At 43.4% G+C, this 22,493-nt stretch overlaps 1 protein-coding gene across 1 annotated transcript in view; it reads right to left on the reverse strand.

Annotated features, from left to right (window-relative positions):
* The window catches only part of LOC109865191 (transient receptor potential cation channel subfamily M member 4), a 93,033-nt gene that overhangs the window by 14,816 nt on the left and 55,724 nt on the right, over positions 1-22,493 (reverse strand). The window contains exons 20-23 of the mRNA XM_020453296.2: positions 9,099-9,231; positions 3,346-3,520; positions 3,020-3,185; positions 2,597-2,778 (exon numbers count right to left, since the gene is read on the reverse strand). Coding sequence (XP_020308885.1) covers positions 2,597-2,778; positions 3,020-3,185; positions 3,346-3,520; positions 9,099-9,231 — 656 coding nt within the window. The remainder of the gene's footprint in view (positions 1-2,596; positions 2,779-3,019; positions 3,186-3,345; positions 3,521-9,098; positions 9,232-22,493) is intronic.

Raw genomic sequence — 22,493 nt, forward strand, 5'->3', positions numbered from 1 at the left:
GCCCACTCAAGAAGAAGCTTCAAACTGTAACCAGTGCCTGCAACCTGGTTCAGGATATGAGTTACAAACAGCACATCAACATGTATTGATCGCAACTTTACTAATGCTGCAGAAATGAGCTTGAAAGCAGTATTCAGATCCATCAGATGTAGTGGTCACAGTATAGTAACCATATCTAGGAAAACCAAAGTTCCAAAGGCTGGGCCTAAGAGGTCATACAATACATTTTCTAGTGATTCCTATGTGGGGTTTTTTAACCTTTATTTAACTAGGCAAGTCAGTTAAGAACAAATTCCTATTTTCAATGACGGCCTAGGAACAGTGGGTTAACTGCCTGTTCAGGGGCAGAACGACAGATTTGTACCTTGTCTGCTCCAGGATTTGAACTTGCAACTTTTCAGTTAGTAGTCCAACACTCTAACCACTAGGCTGCCCTGCCTAGTGTACAAAAGTACTGTAAAAACTGTTAAATCCCTGTGGATTGATGAGGAATTGAAAAATTGTATGTTTGAAGAAAAAAAAAGAGTCTGGCTTCCCAACTGAATGGTGAATGTACTGCAAATTAAGAAATCATATGACTAAACTGAATAAAATTAAGAAGAAACTATACTATGAAACAAAGGTTCAATGAATGATTGTAAAAAGCTTTGGAGCACCTTAAATTAAATTTTGAAAAAAAAGGCAAACTCAGCTCCATCATTCATTGAATCAGATGGCTCATTCATCACAAAACAGACTGATATTGCCAACGACTTTCAATATTTGTTTTCTTCAGAAAGATTAGCAAACTCAGGCATGACATGCCAGCAACAAACGCTGATACTACACATCCAAGTATATCTGACCAAATTATGAAAGACAAGCAGAGGTGATCTGGGGTCTGACAACTTGGATGGAAAATTACTGAGGATATTTTCAATTTAAGCCTACCAGAAATTGTGTGCCCCCAGGCCTAGAGGAAAGCAAAAGTCATACCGACCAATCAGCCTGTTACCAACCCGTAGTAAACCTTTGGGAAAAATGGTGTTTGACCAGATACAATGCTATTTTACAGTAAACAGACTTTCAGCACACGTATAGGGAATGACATTCAACAAGCACAGCACTTACGAAAATGACTGATGATTGGCTGAGAGAAATTGATGATAAAAAATATTGTGGGGGCTGTTTTGTTAAGATTTCAGTGCGGCTTTTGACATAATGCTGCCGGAAAAACGTATGTGACGTATGCTGCCCGGAAAAACGTATGCTTTACACCCCCTGCTATACTGTGGATAAAGAGTTACTTGTCTAACAGAACACAGAGGGTGTTCTTTAATCGAAGCCTCTCAAACACAATCCAGGTAGAAGCAGGAATTCCCCAGGGTAGCTGTTTAGGCCCCTTACTTTTTAAAATCTGGCTTTGAGTAAAGCCAGTGTGTCTATGTATGTGGATGATTCAACACTATACACGTCAGCTACTACAGCAACTGAAATGACTGCAACACTTAACAAAGAGCTGCAGTAGCAAGGAATAAGTTCGTCCTAAACATTTCCAAAACTTAAAGCTTTGTATTTGGGACAAATCATTCACTAAACCCTAAACCCCAACTACATCTCATAATGAATAATGTGTCAATTGAGCAAGTTGAGGTGACTAAACTGCTTGGAATAATGCTGGATTGGAAACTGTTATGGTCAAAACATATTGATACAACAGTAGGTAAAATGGGGAGAAGTCTGTCCATAATAAAGCGCTACTCTACCTTCTTAACAGCACTAAAAACAAGACAGGTCCTACAGGCCCTAGTTTTGTCACACCTGAATTACTGTTCAGTCGTGTGGTCAAGTGCCACAAAAAAGGACTTAGGAAAATTGCAATTGGCTCAGAACGGGGCAGCACGGCTGGCCCTTGGATGTCTACAGAGAGCTAACATTAATAATATGCATGTCAATCTCTCCTGGCTCAAAGTGGAGGAGAGAGTGACTTCATCACTGCTTGTATTTATGAGAGGTATTGACATGTTGAATGCACCGAACTGTCTATTTGAACTACTGGCGCACAGCTCAGATACCCATGTATACCCCTCAAGACATGCCACAAGAGGTCTCTTCACAGTCCCCAAGTCCACAACAGACTATGGGATTACATGGAACTCTATTCCACATCAAGTAACTGATTCAAGCAGAAAATGTTGATTTAAAAAAACAGATAAAAATTACACCTTATGGAACAGAGGGGACTGTGAAGCAACACAAACATAGGCGCAGACACACACACACACACACACACTTTAAGGATTCAAGGACTGACCATCCATGATATCAAAATTATCATTTTAACCTTGTTTTAAAGCTATACAGTGTTTGTTTACATTTACGTTGTTCATAAACATTGGTGTAAAACAAACATATTTTTTGTTCTGATGGGGTACGACTGTTAAACTAAGCTCATGGGGCATTTGTAAGTTATCTTCTTCAAGAATCAATGTATCATATCATAAATGTTTAAGTCCAAAAATGGATGTAGCAATTGCTAATTGCCCCTTTAAGTTCCTATAGTGATTGTAAGGATATAAAAATTCCTTTTCAATGAATACCTGGGTTGAATTCTCACCAAAATGGAGGATCTTGACCGAGGGTACCTTGCGGATGTATCTCTTGATAAATAGGTGAACATGGGAGAGGATAATGAAGGGGGGAGCAAGGGAGGGCCGGGAGTGGTACTCCACAATCAGATTGTAGCGCTGGAACTTCCAGTAGGTGTCGCTTTGGCCCTGCACCTTGGAGAATGTGTAACTGTGTGGAGAGGGGATGAAGAGAAAGGATTCATAATTAACATAATGTGGTACACAATTGACAAAAGACGAGGAATTCGATTTAGCTGAAAATGATAGTACAAATGTCAGTAAAAATTATATTGACAGAATAGATTTATAGGAGACTGAAGATTCAGGGAGGTGAGAGGGAGGGAGAGAGAGAGAAATAAAGGAGAGAAGAAAGATAGAGAAAGGAGGAAAAGAGAGTGTCCATCATTTACCTGAACATGGCGATGAGTAGGTTGATGAGCAGGATGTTGGTGACCAGTAGGTAGATGACCAGTAAGACAATCACGAGCCAGTTAGCATAATGGCTCCTGCAGGGCTCCGCGCCTCCCTCGATCAGCGTCACATTGTCAGTGCACTCCGTGTCCCACTCCTTCCTCACTACAGACAGACAGACAGACACACAATATGGAGGACATGAGAAAACAGAGGTTTGTAGACTTTTCCACACTGATCTTATCGAAAAGTTTGGCAGCTTTGAGTTGGAAAGCATCACATAATTTGTACGGGTCTTACAAACACACACACACACACACAATACCATCTATTTCCTCCACTGGGACCTGTCCAAATATGTGCAGGTACGGTCTGTAGAACACGCGCCGGAAGATCCAGGCGGGGCGAGGGTCATAGGAGTACAGCAGTGCTTGATTGGCCACCCCATATGCCATAAGCCACACACCCAGGAAGAAGAGGAAGAAGAAGATATCCTTCATCTATAGGAGAGCACAACATTTAACATGGATTACAGTGGAGGCTCCTCAGAGGAGGAAGGGGAGGACCATCCTCCTCAGTGAAATTTTAAGATAAAATTATACTAAATATAATCACGTCACCAAATAATTGATTAAAACAACTTCAATAGCACTCTCTGGGGTAGCACCATGGTATAGCCGCAGGACAGCTAGCTTCTGTCCTCCTCTGGGTACACTGACTTCAATACAAAATTTAGGAGGCTCGTAAGGCCTCACCCCCTTCCATAGACCTATGGTAATTATGAACACTTCCGGAGGACGACCTCCAACCAATCAAAGCTTTTGCAGTATGAACTGACATGTTGCCCATCCAATCATAGGATTAGTCTCAGAGAATGAACCTAGTGTGTTGTATTGGGGTTGTACTGCAGAGCATTATGGGGGCGTAATATGTGTTGAGAAGCTTGGTGAGTTGGTGACATGATAGAGATTGAAAAGTGATAGCATTTTGGGGATATTATTCAATTCAAATGAGTTTCTTCAAATTACTGGAGATGGAGGACATAGATTATAAATAGTTTTCTTGTTTTAGAACTTTATTTTTGTGTCCAGTTAGTGCAATTTATTTGAAAAAATGCCTTGCTAACTTCAGTAGCAGTAGCTACCAGCTTGAGTGTGCAGTTTTCGCCACCAAATGTTGTTGACATTTTGTTGAAGAACCCCTTTTATTCTCTGGGGTGCACGGAAAAGGTGTGAATTAAAACCGAGGGTCGACCTCTGCCTGAGATCAGTTTCATGAAGAAGGGTGAAAAGGTGAGGGAGTTCATTACCAATTTGTATCAAAAGTATAGTTGGTTAACAGGGAGCCTTTAACCAAGCTGCCTGCATTGCTGGCCTTGCATGCTTTTTAGAAAGTCTTGGGAAAAAGGGGGGTCAGTGACCCGAAGAACATCAATCATTCAGCTAAACAGAAAAACAAAAGCAGGGAGCATATAAATGCTGACATCAGATTCATGCTTCTGGGAAAAAGCTGCATCGAACATGACAATGGTCTGCGTATTCAAACTGCGTAATACAACAAGAAAGTAAGAAGAAACAGGGATGTTCTCAAGAGGCTTATCAACACCACTGCATTTTTGGGCATGCAAGATTTGGCTTTTAGAGGACACGACGAGAAGGACAGTTCCACTAACAAGGGCAACTACAAGGAGCTTGCAGAGGTAATAGCAGGTTATGATGTGTTACTTGCTGAACATATGGAACTTTCGACTGTCTTTTCCGGGATCCCGAAATCAATTCAAAACTACTTGATAGCTTCCATCCCATCATCCATTAAAAGTTAGATTAAAGAGAAAGGTTGACTCAGCGTATTTCTTCGCACAGGCTCAAGTAGGCTTTCCACTTTCCTCCGGTATTTATATAGCAAAGATGATAACACATAATCACCCAGGTCAGACAACAGCAAAAAACTCATTACATACAGTTGAAGTCGGAAGTTTACATACACCTTAGCCAAATACATTTAAACTCATTATTTCACAAATCCTGACATTTAATCAGAGTAATAATTCCCTGTCAGTTAGGATCACCACTTTATTTTAAGAATGTGGAATGTCAGAATAATAGTAGAGAGAATGATTTATTTCAGCTTTTATTTATTTCAGCATTTATTTATTTCATCACATTCCCAGTGGGTCAGAAGTTTACATACACTGAATTAGTATTTGGTAGCACTGCCTTTAAATTGCTTAACTTGGTTCAAATGTTTTGGGTAGCCTTCCACAAGCTTCCCATAATAAGTTGGGTGAATTGTGGCCCATTCCTCCTGACAGAGCTAATGTGAATCTGAGTCAGGTTTGTAGGCCTCCTTGCTCGCACATGCTTTTTCAGTTTTGCCCACACATTTTCTATAGGATTGAGGTCAGGGCTTTGTCATGGTCACTCCAATACCTTGACTTGGTTGTCCTTAAGCCATTTTGCCACAACTTTGGAAGTATGCTTGGGGTCATTGTCCATTTGGAAGACCCATTTGCAACCAAGCGTTAACTTCCTGACTGATGTCTGGAGATGATTCTTCAATATATCCACATAATTTTCCTACCTCATGATGCCATCTATTTTGTGAAGCGCATCAGTCCCTCCTGCAGCAAAGCACCCCCACAACACGAGGCTGCCAACCCCTGTGCTTCATGTTTGGGATGGTGTTCTTCGCAAGCTCCCCCCTTTTTCCTCCAAACATAACGATAGTCATTATGACCAAACAGTTATATTATTGTTTCATCAGACCAGAGGACATTTCTCCAAAAAGTACGATCTTTGTCACCATGTGCAGTTGCAAACCGTAGTCTGGATTTTTTATGGCGGTTTTGGAGCAGTGACTACTTACTTGTTAAGCGGCCTTTCAGGGCTCGTTTTACTGTGGATATAGATACTTTTGTACCCGTTTCCTCCAGCATCTTCACAAGGTTTTTTACTTTTGTTCTGGGATTGCTTTGCACTTTTCCCACAAAGGACGTTAATCTCTAGTAGAAAGAGCGCGTCTCCTTCCCGAGCGGTATGACGGCTGAATTGTCCCATGGTGTTTATACTTGCGTACTATTGTTTGTACAGATGAACGTGGTACCTTCAGGCGTTTGGAAATTGCTCCCAAGGATGAACCAGACTTGTGGAGGTCTACAATTTTTTTTCCTGAGGTCCTGGCTGATGTCTTTTGATTTTCCCATGATGTCAAGCAAAGAGGCACTGAGTTTGAAGGTAGGACTTCAAATACATCCACAGGTACACCTCCAGTTGACTCAAATTATGTCAATTAGCCTATCATAAGCTTCTAAAGCCATGACGTCATTTTCTGGAATTTTCCAAGCTGTTTAATTTACTGTATGTAAACTTCTGACCCACTGGAATTGTGATACAGTGAATTATAAGTGAAATAATCTGTTTGTAAACAATTGTTGGAAAAATTACTTGTGTCATGCACAAAGTCCTAACCGACTTGCCAAAACTATAGTTTGTTAACAAGAAATGTGTGGATTGGTTGAAAAACGAGTTTTAATGACTCCAACCTACATTGAGGGAAAAAAGTATTTGATCCCCTTCTGATTTTGTACGTTTGCCCACTGACAAAGAAATTATCAGTCTATAATTTTAATGGTAGGTTTATTTGAACAGTGAGAGACAGAATAACAACAAAAAATCCAGAAAAATGCATGTCAAAAATGTTATAAATTGATTAGCATTTTAATGGGGGAAATAAGTATTTGACCTCTCAATCAGAAAGATTTCTGGCTCCCAGGTGTCTTTTATACAGGTAACAAACTGAGATTAGGAGCACACTCTTAAAGGGAGTGGTCCTAATCTCAGTTTGTTACCTGTATAAAAGACACCTGTCCACAGAAGCAATCAATCAATCAGATTCCAAACTCTCCACCATGGCCAAGACCAAAGAGCTCTCCAGGGATGTCAGGGACAAGATTGTAGACCTAGACAAGGCTGGAATGGGCTACAAGACCATCGCCAAGCAGCTTGGTGTGAAGGTGACAACAGTTGGTACGATTATTCGCAAATGGAAGAAACACAAAAGAACTGTCAATCTCCATCGGCCTGGGGCTCCATGCAAGATCTCACCTCGTGGAGTTGCAGTGAGGAATCATCCCAGAACTACACGGGAGGATCTTGTCAATGATCTCAAAGCAGCTGGGAACATAGTCACCAAGAAAACAATTGGTAACACACTACGCCGTGAGAGACTGAAATCCTGCAGTGCGCACAAAGCACATATACATGCCCGTCTAAAGTTTGCCAATGAACATTTTAATGATTCAGAGGACAGCTGGGTGAAAGTGTTGTGGTCAGATGAGATCAAAATGGAGCTCTTTGGCATCAACTCAACTCGCCGTGTTTGGAGGAGGAGGAATGCTGCCTATGACCCCAAGAACATCATCCCAACCGTCAAACATGGAGGTGGAAACATTATGCGTTGGGGGTGTTTTTCTGCTAAGGGGACAGGACAACTTCACCGCATCAAAGGGAAGATGGACGGGGCCATGTACCGTCAAATCTTGGGTGAGAATCTCCTTCCCTCAGCCAGGGCATTGAAAATGGGTCGTGGATGGGTATTTGTTACAGATACAGGTATCCTGTGTGGGTGTGTATGTATGTATCCTGTGTTCTTTTCTCTCCTCCCCTCACAGGTGAAAATCATCACTCCCCAATCAGTCACCAATCAATCATCAATCAGAAGACACACCTCCTCCTGTTTCCTACCCAATCACAGTTCCTTTCCCTTGGTTTAAAAACCCTGTCAGTTGTTTGCTCTAGAGCTCAATCTCTCTGTAAATACCATATGTCTGTAGATCGCTCTGGTTCACCCTCTCCTACTATGTCTCTCTATCGCTCTTTATGTATTGAGCTATCTTTTGTTTGAGCACCTCCATATCACTTTGTCCTCACCTGTGAGTATTGTTTTTGGTTATGGTGTTTGTGTTTGTTTGCATGGGCATACACTACCCGTAGGTAAACTTAGTTAAAAACACTAGATAGAACTGGGCGGACCACCCACTGTATTTTTGGTTAGGTAGTTAGCTGTTGTTGAAATAGGCTAGTCTAGCTTAGGGGTGTTTTGGATGCTTATTGTTTCTTTCCTTGGGTCCAGCTCAGCCCCTTTTCCTGCCCCCCTCCCTCCCCATTACCGTGTGTTTCTAATAAACCATGTGTTTGACGGTAATTTAGTTGTCTGTGGTTATTTCGTTCTCACTTGTACTTTGTCGCTATTCTAAATTGCATGAGTAATGTTACGGGTCTCGTTACCATCCACCCCTAGACTGTCGGGCCAAAAGGGATTCGTAACAGTATTCCAGCATGACAATGACCCAAAACACACGGCCAAGGCAACAAAGGAGTGGCTCAAGAAGAAGCACATTAAGGTCCTGGAGTCGCCTAGCCAGTCTCCAGACCTTATTTCCATAGAAAATCTGTGGAGGGAGCTGAAGGTTCGAAACCTTAATGACTTGGAGAAGATCTGCAAAGATGAGTGGGACAAAATCCCTCCTGAGATGTGTGCAAACTTGGTGGCCGACTTCAAGAAACGTCTGACCTCTGTGATTGCCAATAAGTGTTTTGCTCCCAAGTACTAAGTCATGTTTTGCAGAGGGGTGAAATACTTATTTCCCTCATTAAAATGCAAATCAATTTATAACATTTTTCACGTGCATTTTGTTTGACATTTTTGTTGTTATTCTGTCTCTCACTGTTCAAATAAACCTACCGTTAAAATTATAGACTGATCATTTCTTTGTGGGCAAATGTACAAAATCAGCAGGAGATCAAATACTTTTTCCCCCTCACTGTAAGTGTATGTGAACTTCCGACTTCAACTGTAAATGTTGCAGCAGGCTTGGCTACACCAGATTTATATTTTTTGGTGCATGTTATCCTCTCAGATCAAACACCTGAGATAGGATTTTATGGATGTGCTTATCTTCACACCTCAAACCACTAATTGGACACATTACCTTTCCATTCCAAAACGTTATTTTTTTCAACTAACTAAACACAACCCAGCCATAGTCATGTCTCATTTTGTTGCTTCAGTAAGTCTCACCATCTTGCCGACGATGATGATCTTTGGCCCCAGTTGTTTGTGAATGGCGAAGATGTGGATGAGATGAAGTGTGAAGACCATGTAGTCCACACACAGGACTGCTCGGCCAAACTCATAGGACCACTGGAACATTCTGATGCACACACACACACAAATACACAAAGACACACAAAGACAGACAGTGACACACACAAACATAAGTATGCACATGCACACAAACACAGTAGAGCAAATGTAAGTATATTAGGGTCTTTCTATAAATAATGGGGCCAATGTGTGACATTGGGATCAACATTTCTGAATAATTTGAAAAATAAAAAGGATTTTCATGCAGTTCCACATGTGTACTTAGAGGAATAAAAGTGAATATATGCAAATTGACCCGTAACTCCACCTATACAACAGCATAGGCCTAGGACTATACATCCGTTAAAGCAGGGTTCATACAAATCAAATCAAATCAAATTTATTTATATAGCCCTTCGTACATCAGCTGATATCTCAAAGTGCTGTACAGAAACCCAGCCTAAAACCCCAAACAGCAAGCAATGCAGGTGGAGAAGCACGGACAAATACAGACATTGGCAAGTCAAAATCAAAATCAAATACTTTTCAGGGACTTTTTCAAGCACTTAATTGTAATTTTCAAGGATCTCAATGTTATACATTTGTATAATTTATATACTTGTACATATAGGGCCTAAAATAGAACCCCTCCCCCAAAAAAGCATGCAAAAAGTGTAAAAAAAATAAAATATGTAAGAATAATGTGGACATTGCCTGACTAAATAGATTGGATGCATGCATGACGATTTTTCTGTAGCCTATGTGGCAGGTGCAGGCATACATAATAAAGCCATGAATATCGGTAGCATTTAATCGCACCATTTGAATCTCACCTTCACTGTTTATATAATGATAAAGTGGAGAAAAAACAGGTTACTTTTTAAGCGGAAGGATTTGTATTGGAAAGGAAAGTTGAAGCCAACATTAGATGTTGTCGTCCTCATAATAACAGCACGTGGTTTTAAGCAACAGAGTAGCTTGACAACCTTCAATTGAAGCGGTGGGAATCAAATGAAAGTGGCCAAATCACAGATAATTATAAGGGAGCAGCAGAATTTATAAACTGCCTACAATAATTACACAGTCTTTTCACGCAGGTAGGCCTATTCCAGTACTTGAAATTCTAAGCTCCAAATTCAAGTTGGCAACTTCAAGCCCCTTGTAATTGTTTAAAATTGAATGCCCCTTGTATTGTTTAAATGTGTCATGTTATTTCATTACCAGATGATATTGTGAATAAGGCCACTAGGCTATGAAATTTGTTGTAATTATGTCCAAAATAATTTGTAGGAATAGCATTGGGTGTTGCGCAATATTCTATCTACACAATTGTGCACACTAGACTTGGTGTCCAAGCCGAGGCACAAAAACATATGAAAACATGAACACAATACCTTGATGCTTTCTTTCTCTGTTAAATCTAATGAGACCTTGCTGTAAATCAAGTAGACAACAACAGATGACCAACATCAATTCACTAGGGATATTAGATCCAACAAATGAGACACCAAAATATTCCCTTTTCCAGCACTCGGGCTGTTGCATTAAATGCTCTATCACAACATCTGTTCTTCACTTGACTGTCATTTAGAAAATTATTTGCTGGATCAGATGATGTGTGAAAATGAGAGCATTCCGTATTATTCTGTACATAAACCGGACACTCCATTTACAATAGTATATACTACGTTTAGTATGGTATGTATTAATTTGTGGAGTTTCATCACCCATTTCGTATATCTTACGAATTACAATTCATATTATATGTAACAAATTTGCTAAAAGTTCAATATGTAACGAATTTGCCTAGTGTATTATGTGTTGCGAAATCTAGCTAGTTAGCTAAGGTTAGCTACGCTAGGGGTTAGGATTACGGTCAGGGTTAAGTTTAAGAGGTTAAAGGGTTAAGGTTAGGGTTTGGGGAAGGGTTAGCTAACATGCTAAGTAGTTGCAAAGTAGCCAAAAGGTAGTAAGTATTTGCAAAGTTGTCCGTGAGGAGATTTGAATTTGCAACCTTTGGTTTGCTAGACGTTCACGTTATACGCCCACCCATCCACCCTACTTCCCTTTTTGCCTTAACTTCTTATGGCTGCAGGGGCAGTATTGAGTAGCTTGGATGAAAGTTGCCCAGAGGTGCCCAGAGTAAATGGCCTGCTCCTCAGTCTCAGTTGCTAATATATGCATATTATTATTAGTATTGGATTGAAAAATCTCTGAAGTTTCTAAAACTGTTTGAATTATGTCTGTGAGTATAAAATAACTCCTATGGCAGGCAAAAACCTGAGAAGAAATCCATACAGGAAGTGAGAAATCTGAGGTTGGTCGATTTTCAACCCAGGCCCTATTGAATTCACAGTGGGATATGGATGAAGTTGCACTTCCTAGGGCTTCCACTAGATGTCAACCGTCTTTAGAAACTTGAATGAGGCTTCTACTGTGTTGTGGGCCTGAATAAGAGCTGAACGAGTCAGGTTACTGGCAGAGAGCCATTTCCTGGTCACGAGCATTCCACATGATATCGACCTGCGTTCCATTGCTTCTCTAGACACAAAGGAATTCTTGAAGATTTATGATAACAACACCCTAAATATTGATTCTATACTTAGTTTGAAATGTTTCTTCGACCTGTAATATAACTTTTTAAAGTTTAAAGTTTTTGTCCGAAGTTATGGGGGACATGCACGAGCATTTGGATATGTGTACCTAACGCGCTAACAAAAATAGCTACTTGGACATAAATAATGGACATTATCTAAACAAATCAAGCATTTATTGTGGAACTAGGATTCCTAGGAGTGCATTCTGATGAAGATCATCAAAAGGTAAGGGAATATTTATAATGTGATTTCTGGTTTCTGTTGACTCCAACATGGCGGAAAATTGTATTTATTTTCTGAGCGCCGTCTCAGATTATTGCATTGTTTGCTTTTTCCGTAAAGTTTAAACAAAAATCTGACACAGCGGTTGCAGCGGTTGCAAGGAGAGGTATATATATAATTCCATGTGTATAACTTGTATTATCATCTACATGTATGATGAGTATTTCTGTTGAATCGATGTGGCTATGATGTTTTGGAACTAGTGAACGTAACGCGCCAATGTAAACTCAGATCTTTTTATATAAATATGAACTTTATCAAACAAGACATACATGTATTGTGTAAAATGAAGTTCTATGAGTGTCATCTGATGAAGATCAAAGGTTAGTGATTAATTTTATCTCTATTTGTGCTTTTTGTGACTCCTCTCTTTGGCTGGAAAAATGGCTGAGTTTTTCTTTGGCTTGGTGGTGACCTAACATAATCGTTTGTGGTGCTTTCGCTGTAAAGCCTATTTGAAATCGGACATTGTGGTGGGATTAACAACAAGATTACCTTTAAAACGTTATAAGATACATGTATGTTTGAGGAATGTTAATTATGAGATTTCTGTTGTTTTGGATTTGGCACCCTGCACTTTCACTGGCTGTTGTCATATCATCCCGTTAACGGGATTTCAGCCCTAAGAAGTTGTTTCAGTAACTGTCTTATGTAACCATAACAAACTTAACATATCCTACTAATTTGAGTGTCACGTTTACTATGTTATGTCTAGTCTATGAGACCAGGCTGGACAGATGGTTACTTGTAGGGTGGTTGGTTGGGGTAGATGGGTGGGTGTGTAACACAAACCCAAAAGGATGCAAGTTTGAATCTCAACGCAGATAACTTTAGCATTTTAGCTAATTATGACTTTTTAGCTAATTATGACTACTTTTTAGCTACTCTGCAACTACTTAGCATGTTAGCTAACCATAACTTTAAGTGTTTTAACTAACCCTTCCCCTAACCTTAACTCTTTAATCTAAATGCAAACCTTAACCCTAACCCTTATCCTAGCTAACCTTAGCCAGCTAGTTAGAATTCGTAACATATCATATGCTCTGCAAAATCATATCATATTTTATGTTTGGCAAATTCGTAACATATTGTACGTTTTGCTAATTCATAACGAATTGGAATTCTTAATATAACATACGAAAAGGGTGTAGATCCACAAATGAATACATACTATATGAAATGTAACATATCATATCATACTAAACGGAGTGTCTCGGATTTACATACAGAATCATATGAAATGCTCTGAGACCAGGTTGACCAGGCTGTCTTATGTAACCATACCAAATGTAATATATCAGCTGGATCCAACATGGATTATTCATAATTATTGAAGAACCATGGTAAATGACAGTATCTATTTAGGTTTTCAGTATCAAGGTTTGTTGACTCTTTCTGTTAGAAGCATTCGATTTTGCAATCACATTTTTTAGTTTGGACTTGTGTGCCCATTAAAACTGTTTTCACCCCGTAACATAAGGAGACACAAAATGTTACGTAGTTACACTGCATTTCTGAGATCTCTTATACAAAAAAACTGTCTGACAGCTAGATCCAGGATTCTTACAGAGTTAAGTACAATGTATTAATTAACTAATTAATGCTTAATATATGATATAACGACAACTTGCCATAAAAAAATCGGATTATTATCGATGACAGCTGTAACAAGTTGTCCAGTGTGGGAAATCTTTACTGGTACCATAGTTTATAAAAAGACCCATTACTGTCACACCCTGATCTGTTTCACCTGTCTTTGGGCTTGTCTCCACCCATCTTCCCCATTATCTCCAGCATAATTATAACTGTGTTCTCGATTATACTGTTGCCAGTTCGTTTTGTTCTTCAAGCCTACCAGTGTTTTTCCCTTGTACCCGTCTGTTTCTAGTTTTCCCGGTTTTGACCATTCTGCCTGCCCTGACCCTGACCCTGCCTGCCGTTCTATACCTTTTGGACTCTGGTCTGGATTACCGACATCTGCCTTCCCTTAACCTGTAATTTTGCCTGCCCCTGTTCTAGTAATAAACTTTTGTTACTTTGACGTCTGCATCTGGGTCTTCCCTAAAACTTGATAGTACAAACTGGCCATGACTGACCCAGCAGACTTGGACCAGCTTTGCATCACAATCTCCTCCCAAGGAGCCACGAGCAGTTGCTTCGTGGTCTGATGGAAGGGTTCCAGACCTTAGCCAAATGCCATGACCGAGCGTTGAACACATTTCTGGAGCAATTCTGCGGGTTGTTTGTTAGGCAGCCTACCACAACGGCAACCTCCCAGTCCCTCAGTAACCCAGCAGATAGCAGTACCGCCTCCCCGGCCACCCCTGTTTCCCAGGAACCACGCTTACCAACCCTGGACCGATTCGTCGGGCACCTGTCGGCATTTCTCGCTTATTATTCTCTCATTATCGAGCTGCAGCCCAACTCCTTCCTCTCTGACTCTAAGATAGCGTACCTCATCATGCTAATGTCCGGGAGGGCTCTCACCTGGGCAATGGCAGTATGGAAACAACAGTCGGCCGAATGCTTCAGTCTGGAGGAGTTTATGGCGGAGGTAAGGAAAGTTTCGATGCTCCATTGCCTGGGAGATAGGCTGCAGGGAAGTTACTCCAGCTTCGGCACTACTCCCGCAGTGTGGCAGACTTTGTGGTGGATTTCTGCACGTTGCCAGCTGAGAGTGCCTGGAACCTGGAAGCGCTGTTTGACATGTTCCTGCACGGAGTTTCGGAGGAAGTAAAGGACGAGCTTGCAGCCCGGAAACTACCGACGGATCTCGACTCGCTCATCGCCTTGACCATTCAGCTCGATGGGTGACTATGGGAACGAAGGAAGGAGAGGAGATTTTATTTCACTCGCCCGCCCAAGGATTCTACCTCGCCACCGAGGCATCGAGAGTCTCCGAAGTCTGCTGATTCAACTTGGCAGAGCTAGGCTGTCTCTAGACGAATGGCTATACAGGCTTCACACTAAGAGTTGCCTGTAGTGCGGGACTACTGGTCCTTTCGTCTCTACCTGTCCACTAAAAGACCAGGCTCACCGGTAGGAGTGAGTACTCTGGTGGGCCATACGGAGAACATTTCCTCTCCCCTTACTCACACCCCTTTTCATGCCATTTTTCTGTGTGGGAATCAATCAAAATCTCTCTTGGTACTCATAGACTCTGGGGCCGATGAGAGCTTTATGGACGCTACCCTGGCATCCATAAACCACTCAGCCCCTCTCCATTCCCATGGACGTTAGAGCGCTGGAAGGGCATCCTCTATAGGCCAGGTCAATACCAACCCCATCAACCTAACTGTGTCAGGGAACCACAGCGAGACGATCCATTCCTGCTCATTAAGTCTCCACAGATTCCTGTAGTATTGGGATTCTCTTGGCTCCAGCGACACAATCCCCTTATTGACTAGTCTGCTGGTGCCATCATGGGCTGGAGTCCGTTCTGCCATGCTCATTGAATGAAGTCAGCGCAGCCTGCCCCGGAAAATCTTCCTGGGGGCTCGGAAGTTGCCCCGGACCTCTCCGCCATTCCCCCGGAGTATCAGGGGGGTGTTCAGTAAGGCACGGGCCATTTCGCTTCCACCACACTGACACTATGACTGTGGGAATGACCTTCTCGCAGACACCACTCCGCCCCGGGGACAACTGTACTCTCAGTCGGGTCCGGAGACCAAAGCTATGGTCCTACATTGAGGACTCCCTAGCTGCAGGATTCATCCAACATTCTGCCTCCCTCGCCTGCGCAGGGTTCGCATGTGTGGAGAAGCTGGACAAAACCCTGAGCCCATGCAACGACTACGACAATGATATCACTGTGAAGAACCGCTACATTCTTCCACTCATCTTCTCGGCCTTCGAGCCGCTCCAGGGGGCCACTGTGTTCTCCAAACTGGACCTTTTGGAAAGCTTAGCACCTGATGCGGATACGGGATGGGCACGAGTGGAAGACTGCCTTCAACATGGTCAGCGGTCACTACGAGTATCTGTTCATGTCATTTGGCGTTACCATCGCTCCAAGAATGTCAAGCCGGATGCGCTTGATATCCGAACCCCGGTGGGGCCCAGATAAACAGATGTTTGTTCCTGACGCGGTCCACTACTCTGTCCTGGAGTGGGCCCCCTCCTATAGGCTTGCCTGCCACCTGGGTGCCCATTGGACCCTGGCTATTGTGCGACAACGCTTTTGGTGGCCTACCATGGTTCCTGATATGCACGATCTGTGCGCAGAACAAGACTCCTCAAAAAGCTCCGGCTGGTCTCCTTCGGCCTATGCCTGTCCCTCAGCATCCATGGTCTCACATATCCCTGGACATTAAAAATATATATATATTTCACCTTCATTTAATCAGGTAGGCTAGTTGAGAACAAGTTCTCATTTACAACTGCGACCTGGCCAAGATAAAGCATAGCAGTGTGAACAGACAACAACACAGAGTTACACATGGAGTAAACAATAAACAAATCAATAACACAGTAGAAAAAAAAGAGTCTATATACATTGTGTGCAAAAGGCATGAGGAGGTAGGCAATAAATAGGCGTGGAGTGAATAATATGGAGTGAATAATTACAGTTTAGCAGATTAACACTGGAGTGACAAATGATCAGATGGTCATGTGCAGGTAGAGATACTGGTGTGCAAAAGAGCAGAAAAGCAAATAAATAAAAACAGTATGGGGATGAGGTAGGTAAATTGGGTGGGCTATTTACTGATGGACTATGTACAGCTGCAGCGATCGGTTGGCTGCTCAGATAGCAGATGATTAAAGTTGGTGAAGGAGATAAAAGTCTCCAACTTCAGCGATTTTTGCAATTCGTTCCAGTCACAGGCAGCAGAGAACTGGAAGGAAAGGCGGCCAAATGAGGTGTTGGCTTTAGGGATGATCAGTGAGATACACCTGCTGGAGCGCGTGCTATGCGTGGGTGTTGCCATCGTGACCAGTGAACTGAGATAAGGCGGAGCTTTACCTAGCATGGACTTGTAGATGACCTGGAGCCAGTGGGTCTGGCGACGAATATGTAGCGAGGGCCAGCCGGACTAGAGCATACAGGTCGCAGTGGTGGGTGGTATAAGGTGCTTTAGTAACAAAACGGATGGCACTGTGATAAACTGCATCCAGTTTGCTGAGTAGAGTATTGGAAGCTATTTTGTAGATGACATCGCCGAAGTCGAGGATCGGTAGGATAGTCAGTTTTACTATGGGTAAATTTGGCAGCGTGAGTGAAGGAGGCTTTGTTGCGAAATAGAAAGCCGACTCTAGATTTGATTTTAGATTGGAGATGTTTGATATGAGTCTGGAAGGAGAGTTTACAGTCTAGCCAGACACCTAGGTACTTATAGATGTCCACATATTCAAGGTCGGAACCATCCAGGGTGGTGATGCTAGTCGGGCGTGCAGGTGTAGGCAGCGAAGGGTTGAAAAGCATGCATTTGGTTTTACTAGCGTTTAAGAGCAGTTGGAGGCCACGGAAGGAGTGTTGTATGGCATTGAAGCTCGTTTGGAGGTTAGATAGCACAGTGTCCAGAAGGGCCAGAAGTATACAGAATGGTGTCTTCTGCGTAGAGGTGGATCAGGGAATCGCCCGCAGCAAGAGCAACATCATTGATATATACAGAGAATAGAGTCGGCCCGAGAATTGAACCCTGTGGCACCCCCATAGAGACTGCCAGAGGACCGGACAACATGCCCTCCGATTTGACACACTGAACTCTGTCTGCAAAGTAGTTGGTGAACCAGGCAAGGCAGTCATTAGAAAAACCGAGGCTACTGAGTCTGCCGATAAGGATATGGTGATTGACAGAGTCGAAAGCCTTGGCCAGGTCGATGAAGATGGCTGCCCAGTACTGTCTTTTATCAATGGCGATTATGATATTGTTTAGTACCTTGAGCGTGGCTGAGGTGCACCTGTGACCGGCTCGGAAACCGGATTGCACAGCGGAGAAGTTACGGTGGGATTCAAGATGGTCGGTGATCTGTTTGTTAACTTGGCTTTCAAAGACCTTAGATAGGCAGGGCAGGATGGATATAGGTCTGTAACAGTTTGGGTCCAGGGTGTCTCCCCCTTTGAAGAGGGGGATGACAGCGGCAATTTTCCAATACTTGGGGATCTCAGATGATACGAAAGAGGTTGAACAGGCTGGTAATAGGGGTTGCGACAATGGCGGCGGATAGTTTCAGAAATAGAGGGTCCAGATTGTCAAGCCCAGCTGATTTGTATGGGTCCAGGTTTTGCAGCTCTTTCAGAACATCTGCTATCTGGATTTGGGTAAAGGAGAAGCTGGGGAGTAGCTGCGGGGGGCGAGTAGCTGCGGGGGGGGGGCATGGCCAGCCGTTGAGAAGTTTCGATTATCATGGATTTATCGGTGGTGACCGTGTTACCTAGCCTCAGTGCAGTGGGCAGCTGGGAGGAGGAGTTCTTGTTCTCCATGGACTTTACAGTGTCCCAGAACCTTTTGGAGTTAGAGCTACAGGTTGCAAATTTCTGCTTGAAAAAGCTGGCCTTTGCTTTCCTGACTGACTGCGTGTATTGGTTCCTGACTTCCCTGAACAGTTGAATATCGCGGGGGCTATTCGATGCTATTGCAGTCCGCCACAGGATGTTTTTGTGCTGGTTGAGGGCAGTCAGGTCTGGAGTGAACCAAGGGCTATATCTGTTCTTAGTTCTGCATTTTTTGAACGGAGCATGCTTATCTAAGATGGTGAGGTAGTTACTTTTAAAGAATGACCAGGCATCCTCAACTGACGGGATGAGGTCAATATCCTTCCAGGATACCCGGGCCAGGTCGATTAGAAAGGCCTGCTCACAGAAGTGTTTTAGGGAGCGTTTGACAGTGATGAGGGGTGGTCGTTTGACCGCGGGACCGTAGCGCATACAGGCAATGAGGCAGTGATCGCTGAGATCCTGATTGAAGACAGCAGAGGTGTATTTGGAGGGCAAGTTGGTCAGGATGATGTCTAGGGTGCCCATGTTTACGGATTTAGGGTTGTAGCTGGTGGGTTCCTTGATGATTTGTGTGAGATTGAGGGCATCTAGCTTAGATTGTAAGACTGCCGGGGTGTTAAGCATATCCCAGTTTAGGTCACCTAACAGAACAAACTCTGAAGCTAGATGGGGGGCGATCAATTCACAGATGGTGTCCAGGGCACAGCTAGGAGCTGAGGGATGTCGGTATAGCAAACGGCAACAGTGAGAGACTTATTTCTGGAGAGATTCATTTTTTAAATTAGAAGTTCGAACTGTTTGGGTATGGACCTGGGAAGTATGACATTACTTTGCAGGCTAGCTCTGCAGTAGATTGCAACTCCTCCCCCTTTGGCAGTTCTATCTTGACGGAAAATGTTATAGTTGAGTATGGAAATCTCAGAATTTTTGGTGGCCTTCCTAAGCCAGGATTCAGACATGGCAAGGACATCAGGGTTGGCAGAGTGTGTTAAAGCAGTGAGTAAAACAAACTTAGGGAGGAGGCTTCTGATGTTGACATGCATGAAACCAAGGCTTTTGCGATCACAGAAGTCAACAAATGAGGGTGCCTGGGGACATGCAGGGCCTGGGTTTACCTTCACATCACCCGAGGAACAGAGAAGGAGTAGGATGAGGGTGCGGCTAAAGGCTATCAAAACTGGTCGCCTAGAGCGTTGGGGACAAGGAATAAAAGGAGCAGATTTCTGGGCATGGTAGAATATATTCAGGGCATAATGTGCAGACAGGGGTATGGTGGGGTGCGGGTACAGCGGAGGTAAGCCCAGGCACTGGGTGATGATAAGAGAGGTTGTATCTCTGGACATGCTGGTTATAATGGCTGAGGTCACTGCATGTGTGGTGTATCAGAGGTATGAGGAGTGGAACTAGGAGCTCCATTGTAAACTAAAACAATGATAACTAACCTGAACAACAGTATACAAGGAATATTGATACTTGAGAGAGACATACAGCGGGGCGGCAGGGTAGCCTAGTGGTTAGAGCATTGGACTAGTAACCGAAAGGTTGCAAGTTCAAACCCCTGAGCTGACAAGGTAAAAATCTGCCGTTCTGCTCCTGAACAGGCAGTTAACCCACTGTTCCTAGGCCGTCATTGAAAATAAGAATTTGTTCTTAACTGACTTGCCTAGTTAAATAAAGGTAAAAGAATCGCAGGTGTTGATTGGGAGAGCTAGCTAAAACAACAGGTGAGACAACAACAACAGCTAATCAGCTAACGCAACAGCAGCAGGTAAAATGGCGATGACTAGGCAGAGAGGGTCGGATTAACTACACACAGAGCCTGAGTTCGCGGCTGGGGCTGACAGATAAAAAATAAATAAACAGAATGGAGTACCGTGATTAATGGACAGTCCAGCGGGCATCAGCTATGTAGCCAAGTGATCATAGTGTCCAGGGGGCAGCAGTAGATGGAACAGGGAAGCCTAGCACGCGGGCGACACAGAGTTTAAAGTTAGTAGCTAGTAGGAGAGTCTGCTCCGACAGAGGCCGGTTGAAGACACAACGGATGAAGTATTCGTCGGGAGACCAGTCGTGGTGGTGCGGCAGGGCGCCGTTTCGATAGAGAATCCAAGCCAGATGGCAAAAGGAGTATTGTAGAATTGAGTTTGCTAGCCGGGAGATATGCCTGGCTAACTGGTGCTAGCTTCGTGGCAGTGGCGTTAGCCACTATAGCCAATCGGTAGCAGCGGTGATCCGGTGCCAAGGTCCAGAGTTTACAGCAAGGATCCGGTGGAGTATTGGGCTCTAGCCGTGTATGAGTGGGGTTCGGGTGAGCAGCTGAGTAGGCCGGGAGGTGGGCCTCAGGGATAGCTTCGGTACTGGGTGCAAGCTAGCTGTGAGGATCAGAAGTAGTGGTCCAGGGATTACGGCAGGAATCCGGCGTTGTTGTGGAGAGACAGTCCGATACTGGTAGACTGGCGAGTATTATCCAGGCTAAAAACAGGGCTGGTATCTGTGAAGAAGGTAAAAGCCGCTAGCAGTGGCTAACAATGACTAAATAGCTTGTAGCTAACTAGCTGGTTAGCTTCTGGAGGTTCTTGAATGTGTTCTAAAATTTTAAATAATAGCGATTCCGTATCACATTGGGTGAGGCAGGAAGGTAAAATCGAATAAAAAATCTAAAAGAGATTGAAAATAAAATTGAAATATATATACAAAAAATACAAAAGTACACGAGAGGACGAACAAAACACGTCTTTACTGCTACGCCATCACAGGTCTCCCCCATCTGATGCAACACCACCATTCTGACAGTAGTGGACCGGTTTTCCAAAGCCGCCCACTTCATTCCTCTCCCTAAGCTACCCTTTGCCAAAGAGACGTCCCAGCTCATGGTGCAGCACATCTTCCGGATCCATGGCCTCCCAGTGGATGTGGTCTCCGACCGGGGTCCTTCGCTCTCCTCCTGGTTCTGGAAGGCGTTCTACACACTCATTGGGTCGTCAGCCAGCCTGTCCTCCGGGTTCCACCCCCAGTCCAACGAACAGTCGGAGCGAGCCAACCAAGACCTGGAGACGACTTTTCGCGGCCTGGTCTCCTCCATCCCCACCACCTGGAGCCAGCAACTAGTGTGGGTCGAATGCGCTCGCAACAACCTTCTTTGCTCTGCCATGGGTCTCTCGCCCTTTGAGTGTTCCCTGGGTTATCAGGCCCCGCTCTTCCCTGAGCATACCTTCGGCCCAGATTATGTTTGTTGTCGTACCTGGTAGAGAAACCAGTCGGCCTTTCTCAAGACCCCCTCCGGGTATCGTCAAGCGGACTGCCACCGGACGCTGTCTCCTCGGTATCATCTCGGGCAAAAGGTATGGCTGTCCCCCTGGTATCTGCCACTAATGGTGGCAAAATTGCAAGATTATGTTATAATGCTTGTATTGCATCAAATGGTTGTTTTATTCAACAGAATAGAGTATTCTGTTAACTATTGTGTGTGTGTTCTACTGAGGATGGGCCTCTGGGAGATAACACTGACAGGAGATTTATGATGTTTTTTGGATGATAAAGCCTAAAGTGCATTCCAGAGCATGAGTTAATGGTTCCAGTTTGGAGTCGGAGAGCCAGACACTGGTCTATACAATGAAAACTGTTGACACAGCAGATACTGTCTGCTATGTATTATAGGCATCTTTCATACACATCTTAAGCTTGTGACGCATTACATACATCTGTTGTTCGTCATGTAGGTTGAAAGGGGTGTATCTTGGCTATAAAAGACCTTTGTACTTTTGTCTTGGCGCTCTCAACGGATCATCAGAAACTGTGATTCGTCGACAAGCCATTGCAAAACTCTCACTATTAAAGATTTAGTTTAAGTATAACTCTGACTTGTGTGATAAGTTTGTCTCTCCTCATTTGATAGTAAAGAAATTAACCACCACACCCTCCAGGTGGAGTCCCACAAATCTGCCTTTTCCCCATCATTTCATTTGCCCCTCTGCTGTTCATCTTCTGTTGCCCCGTACCCATGTCTCACAG

Source organism: Oncorhynchus kisutch, linkage group LG20 (genome assembly GCF_002021735.2).
Source record: "Oncorhynchus kisutch isolate 150728-3 linkage group LG20, Okis_V2, whole genome shotgun sequence".
Classification (NCBI taxonomy): Eukaryota; Metazoa; Chordata; class Actinopteri; order Salmoniformes; family Salmonidae; genus Oncorhynchus; species Oncorhynchus kisutch.